We start from the raw sequence: 12010 nt of genomic DNA on the forward strand, positions 1-12010 counted from the left end.
CCAATCTAAGTCTGGAAGCATCCCCGTCCCATGGAATGTCCATCATCATGCTTGGATATAGCTGAGAAACCAGTGAACCCTCATCCTCTGCTTGTATGACCCTATAAAGAAGTCCCCAAGTGTGTGGCTGGTCTGGAAAAGCAGGAAATCCCACCTGTATAACATTCCTAGTGCAGAAGTACATAAAAAGGTCTAAGGAGTGGTCCCGCCCCCCTTGTTTCTCATTTTTTGTATGGACATGAATTTACCCCACAGGTAGTAATCTCCAAAAGAGGTCCCCCCCATGTTGTCTGTCCATTGCAGGTACGCCTGCTCACTCGTAATCCCCAACCCAACCACATGCCTGGCGGGGAAACACTGGCGACTATGGAGCGCTAACATCCATTTTATCGACCACTTTGCGCCATATCGCACATGTGGCGTTTACAGTGTTCGTGCTCCCCGTTAACGGTTTGTAGATACCCAAGATTACAGTCATCGGTAAGCTCAGAGGCTTCTAAGGCTCTTTCCACCTGAACGTGTAGTCTAATAAAGTGTGTAGTATACAAAAAAACACATGTAATGAGATGTGCCTGCGTGGCCCAGTAGCTTCTCTCCAGGTCCGGTAAAGCCAGACCTCCCCTGGCATATGGCCCGGATAGGGTGCTCCAAACTACCATGTGTTGCTCCCCGGCCTATAAGATTTAACAGATGATCCCCGTAAACATGTGAAAAAGCTGGCTGATAGATATTTGGGACTGTTTGTCACCTGTATTCATAAATATGTTCCTATTGTTGCTTGGATTTACCATTTCCTTTTCAATATGTGGAGCACACAGACTTACTGGACTTACTGGAATGCAGTACCACTTTGTCTAAACTTGCCAAATCAGCTGTTGGTACTTACAAGTGTCACAAATAAACCTTTTTATAAAATAGGTGTCATCTTAGTAAGAAGACATTCATTTCAGAAAGTGAACAATCTTAAACTAATCTGTAGATAATGGAGAGCTTTGTAAAGGACATGTTGGAATTTTACCTGTACAAGATTACAGCAATTACAATTGCATAAACAGAATGTTTGTTTGCTACAAACTAATTATAAAATAACATTTCCAAGTACCCACCACCAGTCTACAAACTAATTATAAAATAACATTTCCAAGTACCCACCACCAGTCTCCCGCGTGAGCACAGTGCAGACTCGAACTTCAGCAGATAGGCCGATGACAGAAACTCTGATTTTGCCAGCCTTCAGACTCTTTGAATGAAAATGAAAAGAAACATAATCAACCACACTGGACTGTAGAGAAGACAATAACCACCAAAGGTGGGGTTGTAATACAAAACATCCTCATGTTTAGGGTTCCATAGACACAAAGCAAAGCAAAATATTACCATTGCCAAAAATGTGGAAATTAAAAATGTTGCTTACTTGTAAAAGACACTGTGCAGCTTAATATCGCTAATCAAGATCCGCATGCTGTGCATATTCCTACCATGTGTAGAGTAACCCCCTCAACGCTCACACCAGCAAAAAATAAAACCCACTAGGGAAAAAGGCCCAGCACACCTCTTGCAAGGAGAACATTTATTGACATAAAAATACAATTGCAAGCCAACAAAGAACTCTGCTGACACCGAGTGCTCTGACAAAAACAGCATGAGCAACAGGTTTTAAAGATAAACAGCGTCATAACTGACGTACATCACATAGGTTACAAATCCAGGTAGCTGGTTGGTGTGTCCCTATACATATTGGTCCCAGCATCTTCTGTCCGTCTTATTCCACATGGGGATCCTCGTCTGTGTTGTCATCAAATACAAAGACTGTAATTGGCATTTGGGTTACACAAGTCATTATTTCATAGCTCTACAGTGAACAAGGACATGAGCGAGGCAGCTACTTTCGAGGTTGTGATAATTTCTCCGAACATGAACCCCTGCTCCTTTCCCAGATACACTGGCGCCTCCACAACTTTCCCACCCGCAGCATACATTTGATACCTTATGCCCTGGCAGCTCGCAGCACAAATCACATGACCCATTGGTGGGGGTTGCCCATCCTGTTCTCGGATCTTCCTGATCGACAGGTCACTTTACAGTTTTATGGGCAGGTCAGTGTACTCAAATGTTTATCTCTGGGCTTGGGGGTTTCAGGCGGCTTTAACTTGGAAATCGGGACTTCTCGTGGGATAGCTTCTTCAAAGATCCATTCCGGCCCTCTCTTGGTCTTGCAGGGAACATGCCTTCTGGGTTGCATGCACTACTGATAAGAGACAAGAACTGTGTGTGTGTGTGTGTGTTCACAAAATTAACCTTTGGTGATACTGCCAGGGCTGCGAATAAAGAACGCAAGTACACCCTTCTAACACTGTGGACTGGATGCAAGTGTATTAACATAGCCAAGGCAGTAGGTCTCAATTTCAAGATAACGTCTAACTTCTAAAATGGAGTTTCATTACACGCGTGATACGGATGCTGAAATGAACTACACTTCCACTACAATCCAGCTTCTAGGGATGACCCTCCTCCCCTCGTCAGTCTCCTAGTTCCCCTACAACATCCCCCTTCTACAATCACATAAATCAGTGAGGGGCCAGGGACGTCCGCCCACTTCCCAACACATGTAATGGTGGTGCTTGAAGGTTGGCACTTGCATTCCTCAAACTGTGAGCATAGCAAGTCAGTGCACCTGGAATCACTCCCTTTGGAGGTCTACCTAAAGGCAACACAACCCATACATCAAGAGCTTCTTGCAAGTGTTTTGTTTTTCCATCATGCTCTGGCAATTGGAATTGAAGAATCTTACAACTGAAAAGGAAATAATTAAGGAAAACATTGATTTATTTAAAAAGTGGCGGTCACTAAAGTGAGAGCATGGCAGAGAAGACAATAGAAAGTACCTAGTTAGGGGTGGCAATGCAAAACACATGAAAATGTACACCAATATTTAAACCATCTATACAACTATACTCCCCAAAAGATTGAATGTGTTGTAAATTTAAAAACAAGAGGGGGCGTAGCCAGCCGATGATGCAGACGGATGTCTCCTCAGGGAGCTCTGGGCACAAAGCAAGAAACTTTGCATGAGAAGAGACTTGGGCACAGAAGACCTTGAGACTGAGAAAAGGAACTGTAAGCTTGTGCCGGAGAAGCCCAGGAGTGTGCTGCGCTTGAGAGTCTCACCTTGTCCTGCGCTAAAAACGTGGGGAAGGGAGACCCCGGCCATAACATCCTGATTTATCATTTTGTGAACACTTCTTTCTTTACTTGTGAACATTATCCACACTATTTTGTAGCATAGGGTTAAGTACTGGCAATAGAATTTCTTAGTATAGGCCCTTTTTATTTGACTCGACTCCACTTGGACGGTATTCTTATTATTTGATGGTCAAAGCTTGCTCCCATCTTAGATTTAGATTAGGCGTTCATCTCACCCATTTTTACAGTTTAATAAACACCCTTTAACTGTGATCACTTGTGCTGTCTTGCTTTGATACCAAGCCTTTGTTACAGGGAACAGGAACAGACAGTTGAAATCTGCTGGTTCCAAGTTCCAGTGTCCCTTCGGTTTTCCCACTTCTGCCTGGATTGCCAACACTGTGCTCTCTTCTTTCTGCTTCTGCTGCTGCTGCAAGCACTCCAGAAACAGTTCCATCTCCATCTAATAGCTTGCACCTGAGGGGCCTTTTAAGCCTCCCATCTTCCTTCAGGTTTGGGCTATCATGTTTAATTGCCTTACTACTGCTTCAACATTGCTCTTCAGCCTTCTTCCTCGTCCCAGTACTTCTGGGATTATGGCACTTGTAGTTCCTGCTAATAAAATTAGGTTTTCTTGTGAATTTCTCAGATTCAAGGGTAGATTTGTGAGCTGCAATTCTCGGTCTTAAGTGTCCCTTCTCGGAGGCTCCGCGGGTCTGGGTTGAAAAGGGCAAAGGCAATTCCCTTCTCGTCGTCCTTTCAGATCTCACCGCCTTTCTTCTCCGCTTAAACTGTCGTCCTGGAATAGCTGCTTCCTCATGTGTTTGGCCTTGCTTATAATGTGCTCCGCCTTTTATCCCTATGGCAAAAGGGAAGGAAAGTAGGGGATGTGTAATTCTCGGCAATAGCCTGACTCTGCCTAACCCTTGTTTTGGGGCATGTCAGGTATATGGCTCTGGTGTTTGTCCATCGTCTTTCGTGGTAATCGGTCTGTGAGAAAGTGTTTGTGTCAAGAAAGGGGAGGGGGTTGAGTTTCTAGATGTTCTACCGGGTAGGATGGGGAAAGGGTGTCGTAAGGAAGGGGGTGCCGCGTCTCACCTTTCGGTGTCCCACTTCCACAAGACCCCTCACCCAGGTGATCCTTCCACACTGGTCCACCCCCAGGATCTGGATACAATAACGATGGCCGGCTCATGGCCACATGGTTGACAGATCCCTGGGGACTAGTAAGTGAGACACCTTCAGGTTTCTCATATCCCCAAACTCTTAAGTGCAGAGGTTGCGCAGTGGAAGGCATAAAGGAAAGCTGCATTTCACCCCATGTGACCCTAATTGCAGAGAATGCGTAGCAGGAAGCGTGCTGGAGACCATGGCCAGAAGGTGCTGTGAAGTCATGGGTCTCAGGAGCGAGAAAGTCTCCTTAGTAACGTGGCCGGACTGTAGACACTTTCAACAAGGAAGGCTGTGGGATCAAACCGAAGTCGCAGACGTCCTGCAGTACGCAAAGGGAGGAATACAGAAGCCGGTGAGTCTTACCGAGAATTCTGATCCTTGCGTGACCACTGCAGACAACAGTATCCAAATGTAATCACTTGCCTATGAGAAAAGCGATGTGAAACAGACCATTGATTGACAACAATGGAGCATTTAAAATGTATCACTCGCGTATGAGCAAATATTTCTTTCACTCGCGTAAGAAAGAAGCGCAGTGAAACTTCCTTATTTAACACTTATCTTGTTGAAAACACAAAGGAATGGTGGCATGTGCTTAATAAAGATTGAGAGGAAGGGAGAACTCTGAATCTATAGTAAAGCAGTTAAACCAAAACAACAATAAAAGCTAAGTGTTTGAACATTAGCTTCACAAGTTGTAAAGAAAGCATTGCCCAAGCCAAGAGTGAATTTATTTATTTATATTTCTATAAGCAGCCCAAGGGCATTGAGGCACTGTTACTTGCAAGAGCTTAGTTACACAAGTGCAGGCATGGTAGCAGTAATTGGCACATTACAGATAAGTGCAAGCATAGTTATCATTACAGCTTATGCGATTGGTCATTACAGCTTAATCAGTGGGACCTGTGGTTAGTATTCATGCTGCTACGAGGGACCTTAAGAGAAGAGGATGGTTTTCATTGCTTTACGGAAAGCGAGGAGGGAGGGCTCACTGCGGATGGTGGGAGCTAGGGCATTCCAGTGAGTGGAAAGCTGGATATGGCGAGATAAGGAAAGCTGGATCCGCCCGCTCTGGCTCTTTTTACTAGTGGCACAGAGAGCATATTGGTGTAGGGTGATCTGGTTGGTCTTGTAGAGGTGACGGAGTGGATTCTCTGTGAGAGGTAGACAGGAGCAGTGAGATGGATGCATGTGTGTGTCAGTGTGAGAGCTTTGAAGACTATGCTCTCCTTTATTGGCAGCCAGTGGGCTAGTTTTCTGGCCTCCGAGATGTGGTCCCTCTTGGCAATGCCTTGGGCTGCTCGGAGAGCACTATTCTGGATGACTTGTAGCCTCTCCATTTTTTTTTGAGGTTCCTAGAAAGAGTATGTTGCAATAGTCTAGCCTTAGCCTGGAGCCAGTGATGGCTCTGGCTATGTTTGTGCAGTTCTCTTTGGAGAAAAAAGGCCTGACTGCATTGATCCATTTAGCCTGATATGTGGCTGAGGAGAAAGTGGTTCTCCAATCAGGAGTGCAACCAACCTTTCACAAAGCCAGGAAATGGTGTAAGCATTGTCATAAGCATAACAGAACACCAGCATTGCCCAAGCCAAGAGTGGGCAAGCATAACACAAAGCCAAGAGAGACTGACAACAAAGCTTCTGGGTAAATTATCCTGGCTGGCAGAATACAAAGGGGTAAAGTCAAGGCTGGGGAAGGGACACTTGCTGCTTGTAATAGTTCTTTAAATGTCTGCCATGCCAATAGGAAGACGGAAAGTGTATCCTAAGGGCCACAGTGGGTTATCTAGACAAGAGTGGCAAAGAGGCTTCCCCTCTGGACAAGGGAATATTCAGAGGAAGAGTGTCTTGCTTACTCTTAAAGGTGTTAAAGTGCCAAACAGTGAATCTTGTCATATCTGGAAAAAAACTCTTTAAAGTCGCAAAGTACAGAAGCTATGGTGATGTTTTTGTTGTCAGTAGATTTGATACTTCAGTAGCAGAATTGAGGTGCAATACTATGAGGTAAAGGAGTAAACCCCTCATGGTGAAATCTTGCAGAAGTTACTTGAAGCTTGAGCATTGCTTAGATGAAAGAAGAAGTGCAGTGAATTCATCCCCGACAAAGATACAAACTGTGCTTCCTAATATTATAAAGAAAGACTTAATAAGTGTTGACCAAAAGGTATGTTTCTTTAATATTACCAGCTGTTGTGTTTATTTGCACCTAACAAGGAACTGTGGTGTTTCTTCTTGGACAATTGGAACTTGTGGCAAAGCATCTTAGCTGGAAATAACACTATTTGATGACGTGGAAAGTGTTTATTGCAACAAGAAAAGTTTTTCTGTTTGAACTTTGGTTAACAAAACTATCCTTGGACTCATTGCAGTAACTAAGAACTGAATTCAGACTATTACCAACCCAGATCTCCTTGTTTCTTTCGGTTGGACCTTGGATCGGAAATTACTTTGAAACCTGGAGAAGGGGAGTTCGCCCAGGTTAAGAAGAAAGACTGTGAATAACATGGTTGATGTTACTGTGAACTGCCATATATTTCTTTATGTATTTGAGGTTTAAGTGTGACGGCCAGGTGTCCTGTGTTAGAGTGTTTTCCATTTGTTTTTATAGGCAGGGAAATTCTCGTAAGAGTAGCGATAGTGAGGAGTTTGATGAGCCTTGTACTTTAATAAAAGTGGTACAGTTTGAGAAATCATCTAAAAGTTGTCCGCCTCACATTTCTGATCCCTCAGAGGGCTATAGACTATTAAGATCTCTGAACCTGATTGGTTCAGGAATGGCTTTTATAAGGGATTCAAACCGTGGCTGATAACGCCCCTGACCAAGTTATTTGACGCACTTAGAGAAAAGGGGATGGTATCAAGGGACATTGGTCTCTCTTCCACAGTAATACTGTTCAAGCCGGGCAAGAATTTAACGGAATGTGGGAGCTATCACCCCATATCGCTACTGAATAATGACACAACATTTAATGCCAAAGTCCTAGCCAGGCGGCTAATGGTAGTACTTCCCCACATTATTCAGTGCGACCAGGGGGACTCAATTTGGGCCGACATATGCAGAACAATATAAGGTTGATTAATGTTATTTACTGGGGTAAGAAAATGGCCACACATTCTCAATTGCTGCGTTGGATGGCGAGCAGGCATTCGATAGTATGGATTGGGATTACCTCAGAAAGACCCTGGAGGCATTTGGTTGTGGCCCGGGTTTTATCCAAATGATCATGGCGAACTTTCAAATTCCATCTATGAAGATAATGCGTAATGGGTGATTTTCAGAAGGGATTGTGATTAGGAGAGGTACTCAACAGGCTTGTCCCCTGACCCCATTGATCTTTGCCATGGAACCGCTAGCTAGCATTAAACCTTATACCGCAGGAGGATTGCTTAAGGTGGGTGCATGGAATTGGGATTCCGCACAAGGTAGCGCTATACACGGAGGATATGTGATTTATGAAAGAAAAACACTTCCCGAATGCTGCCAAAGGCAATGTCAATTCTAGCTGAATTTGCAGGTGCCTCAGGATTCACAATCAATTTCACTAGACCCAAGGCCCTTAAAATATCTTTAGACCCCACTGAGGTCACTGGGTGGCATAGGCATTATCTGCTCATTTGGGTAGAAAGGGAGTTATACTATTTACAAACTGATGGCAGATTATGCAACCCTCTATAAGGCAAATATACCCCCCTCTCTGGGCACCAATGATGGGTGGCCTACAGAGGTGGGACAAGCAAGACCTATCATGGATCGCCAGTATGGCGGCGCTTAAAAAATGTTGCTTCTAACCCTTTTGTATGTTGTGGGCTCACTCCCAGTGGCTGTCTTTTGACTTATGGTTAAAACTTAGCAGAAAGCTGCTTTTGCTTTTTTGTGGAACAGGAAACAGCCCAGGGTTCCCATGTGTGTATTGTTGTGGTCTCACTTGAAGGGGGGATGGGTGACCCCGACATTGAGAGATATATCATGGTGGCTCAGTTGGCTCCCATGTTGGAGTGGGCGGCCGTGGATTACACTCAGGGATGCTGTAAGCTTGAACAGGGGGCCATCACTGTGCCATTGTGGTCCCTTTGTTTTTTGGGAATGCCATGTGGGCGGCAGGAAGTGCTCTCCTGAGTACCACTAACTGTTCTCTAAGATATTGGAATAAGGCACTGCATCGGCAGGGTTTGGCTGCTTTTTTTGGGGGGGGGGGGGATTATTTTACTGGGAAGATGGGCACCTTTAGCTCGACAGGAAGTAGACCTCCACAGAGCAGGGGACCTCAAGGACACAAAAAAGGTGGGTTGCTGCGGTGGTCACCATGATTGGGCAGCGAGCCTTGTGGCGAGAACAAAGGAGCAGGCCCTGCACAGTTTCTTTTCAGTCAGGAAGGCTGAAACTGCAGGGACAGCCGTTTTGTCTCACCAGTTGAAGATCTGCCGAGTTCCAAGGTTGAACTCGGAACGGCGACCAGTGCAGCGCGTTACCCCAGACAAGAGTTGGTCAGTCCACCGGGTGAACCAGTGACACTTCCAAAGGCTCAACAGCTACGGATCCTGGACCAGGGGTTTGGGTTTGCTCCCACAAGCTTAAGGTTTAATGCACAGATTAGCAGATTAGGGCCTTCAGGACAGAGGAGCAGAGTTTCACCTTCACTTTGCTGGAGGCAATGCTGGTCAGCTGCAACTGCCGTCCTCGGGTCTTCAGTGGACTGCACATATCCGTAGAGGTCTTAGCTCCTAGGCTCATCTGTCGAATGGCTGCAGCAGTTATTTTATCCAGGATTTAGACTCGAGATGCCCCAAGCCCACCAATGGTAAGGATCTGCATCATTCAAACTGGCAGGGGCTGTCCATCCCAGCAACAGACACTCCTGCTTGGTTATGTACTGGGTCCAGACAGTCCCAGCCCCACATTTGGCCACAAACACAGACTGCCACTTTGCCTGGGAAAGCAGGAGTTTTCTCCAGGAAAGGTTTTTCCCTATATGTAAATTCCAGATCCAAAAAGGCAGAAAGAAGTCCAAGGCAAAAAATTGCCAAAGGATAGGCAAACATCTTGTGGCGTGGCCATTTATGAGTGTATGATACACCAAATGGCATTATGCACTAATATGCGAAAGTGCACAAATAAAGAGTTAAAAACATGGAAGAAAACGATTTGCTGCCAACAGTCCATCCTGGACACACACCGATTATGACCACAAAGTTACAAAAGAAAAAGTTACGTGGTTACAAAGTATCCAAACCACACTACACTTTAAGGTTATGTGTGCATGTGGTGTATCATAAGGAGGACACAGACTCTTAGATGGCACGATGCACAGTACATTTATCAAAGTAACTTAAAAAGGCCTATCTTTCCTTATCACTTTGGTGGTCACTAATTAAGGGGCTCGTTCGTCAGTCGTGAATGTCCAAAACAAGTTAGCGGTCCAATCTACCCTATCTGACCCTACCACTATAAAAACTTAAATCAGGAAAAGGAATCCCTGGTCCTGAGGTTACTCCTAGTAACAATATATGTATTCGCTGCTAGTATTGAAGTAGCAAATAGTCTCTTGTGACTTTGTGGATCAGTCTCTTTAGTTTGTCAACTGCATTATTAAATCTTCCTTTCTCTCTAGGAATCCCCTTTGAGACCATCTCATAGGATTCATCTCTCTCGTTGTTGCTGTTAGTGTATCTTGTTAAAGTACTACTGTTCTGGTGGGTTTTCCCTCCTGGACAATTGTATTTCCTCTTCACCTGGGCTACTGTTGATATATAGTCCAATTGTTTTGTTCTCTCAAGCTCTCCTCCACACTTTGTTCTCTCTCTCTCTTATATGATACTCTTCTTGTAAAAGGCATTTAGTCATTTTCCCCTTTTCCATGGTATTTCGTCCCACTGTTTTTCTCTTGCTTTATTTATCTTTTCAATGGTTCCTTTTCTAATACTAATAGTATTTAAGTTAATTTGTTTCCTAGCAAACTTTGTTTCAGAATTATCACTCAGACGAGTTGGAGGTGCGATATAACGAGTCTCAGGTTGCCACCTGCTTCCCTTTCTGTGCCGTTACCTTTGTTCCTTACGGGGAACATGCTCAGGAGTTTGTCGGTCAGGCAACTCGACCTTGGTTTGCTTCGTCTCGCTGGCGTTTCGCTCTCTACTTTCACTTGCTTCGTAGTATCCTGATGCTTCACTGTGCGACCTGAAACATAGTGACTCGCTTTTTTATTTAAAGCGTTATGCTCTTTTCTCATAAAATAATGGCACGGATTAGGTGTTTCTTCGCGCCAGTCCTGCTGATTTGTATATCCTCCATTTCTTTTGAGCATCCCATGTAAGTATGTCCAGCATTAGGGAGTTCCTCATGGGAGCAGGAGTCCTTGTCCCCAAAGAAGGAGTCTCTTCTTTGCACTTGCATCTACCCCTAAGCAGGGTATTGCGGAATGGGCTAACCTCCCTAGACATGCCGTTGGGGAGAAGGGACGGATTCCCTCGATGTATTACAGCAGTTGAAAAGTAACAAGAATTTCACTAAGGGAGTCAGGGTCTCCCAGTACTGATAGTCTTATGGACTGGTCAGTTTCTGCATAATAGTCGATAAAAAGCAAGGGAAGTAAAGCAGGGGGCTTTACTTACCTTCAAAAGGTCAGGTCAAGAAGCAGACAATATCAAAAAGATAGGGTGTCCCATTGAAATCTATGGAAGGAAATCAGCAAAAAGAACATCTTCACAAAAAATCATGCTCCGAGGTTTCTGAAAGCAGTTGGTGGCAAAAGTGGGTATTGTGGCCCTGCTGTCCCTGGTAGTGGCCAGTGATATAATCGGTTCCCACAACGCGATTCACAGAAACAGAGAAAATAAAATTCAGGAATGTAACATTAGTGGCACATAAAGTTGCTCCAGATTCTGTTTAATGAAGAAAATTGTAGTCCAGGGGTGTGGGGGTGGGTGGGCTAGGAAGAGAGGTGGTGTCAGGGGCGGTCCCCCTGAAAAGGTTTGGTTTCATTAATTTTAATGGTTATGTTTCACAGAAGGGTTGCATTTCATTAGTTTGAATGGTTAGTACATGTTTACAACACCTTGGCCAAGGGGAGGCGGAGGGGGGTGGGGGGGGTGATTGGATGATGTGCAGGGTTGGGGGTTGTCACTCCCTCCCACAAAGGCTTTGGTTTAATTCATTTTAATGGTTAATATATTTTTAGAAGATCTATGGGAAAAATATTTCTCAAGTAGATAGAAGGCGATATCATGTGGGCCATGTTACATTCAGTACACAGGAGCATTGTACAACATTTGAAGGAAGGAGGGACAGCACATGGGCGTGGGGGGGGCCACTGCACAAGGAGGGGGAAGGAGCGACAGCGCAAGGGGGGGAAAGGAGCGACAGCGCAAGGGGGGGAAAGGAGCGACAGCGCAAGGGGGGGAAAGGAGCGACAGCGCAAGGGGGGGAAAGGAGCGACAGCGCAAGGGGGGGAAAGGAGCGACAGCGCAAGGGGGGAAAGGAGCGACAGCGCAAGGGGGGGAAAGGAGCGACAGCGCAAGGGGGGGAAAGGAGCGACAGCGCAAGGGGGGAAAGGAGCGACAGCGCAAGGGGGGGAAGGAGCGACAGCGCAAGGGGGGGAAGGAGCGACAGCGCAAGGGGGGAAGGAGCGACAGCGCAAGGGGGGGAAGGAGCGACAGCG

General features: G+C 45.4%; 1 protein-coding gene across 3 annotated transcripts in view; it reads right to left on the reverse strand.

Moving 5' to 3' along the window:
- LOC138511696 (general transcription factor IIH subunit 2) overlaps positions 1–12010 on the reverse strand; it is a 1250606-nt gene that overhangs the window by 508240 nt on the left and 730356 nt on the right. For all 3 annotated transcript variants that reach the window (XM_069627529.1, XM_069627530.1, XM_069627531.1), the window contains exon 10: positions 1153–1240. In XM_069627529.1, coding sequence (XP_069483630.1) covers positions 1153–1240 — 88 coding nt within the window. The remainder of the gene's footprint in view (positions 1–1152; positions 1241–12010) is intronic.

Source organism: Ambystoma mexicanum, chromosome 6p, assembly GCF_040938575.1.
Source record: "Ambystoma mexicanum isolate Mex_15411 chromosome 6p, UKY_AmexF1_1, whole genome shotgun sequence".
In the NCBI taxonomy this organism is placed as follows: Eukaryota; Metazoa; Chordata; class Amphibia; order Caudata; family Ambystomatidae; genus Ambystoma; species Ambystoma mexicanum.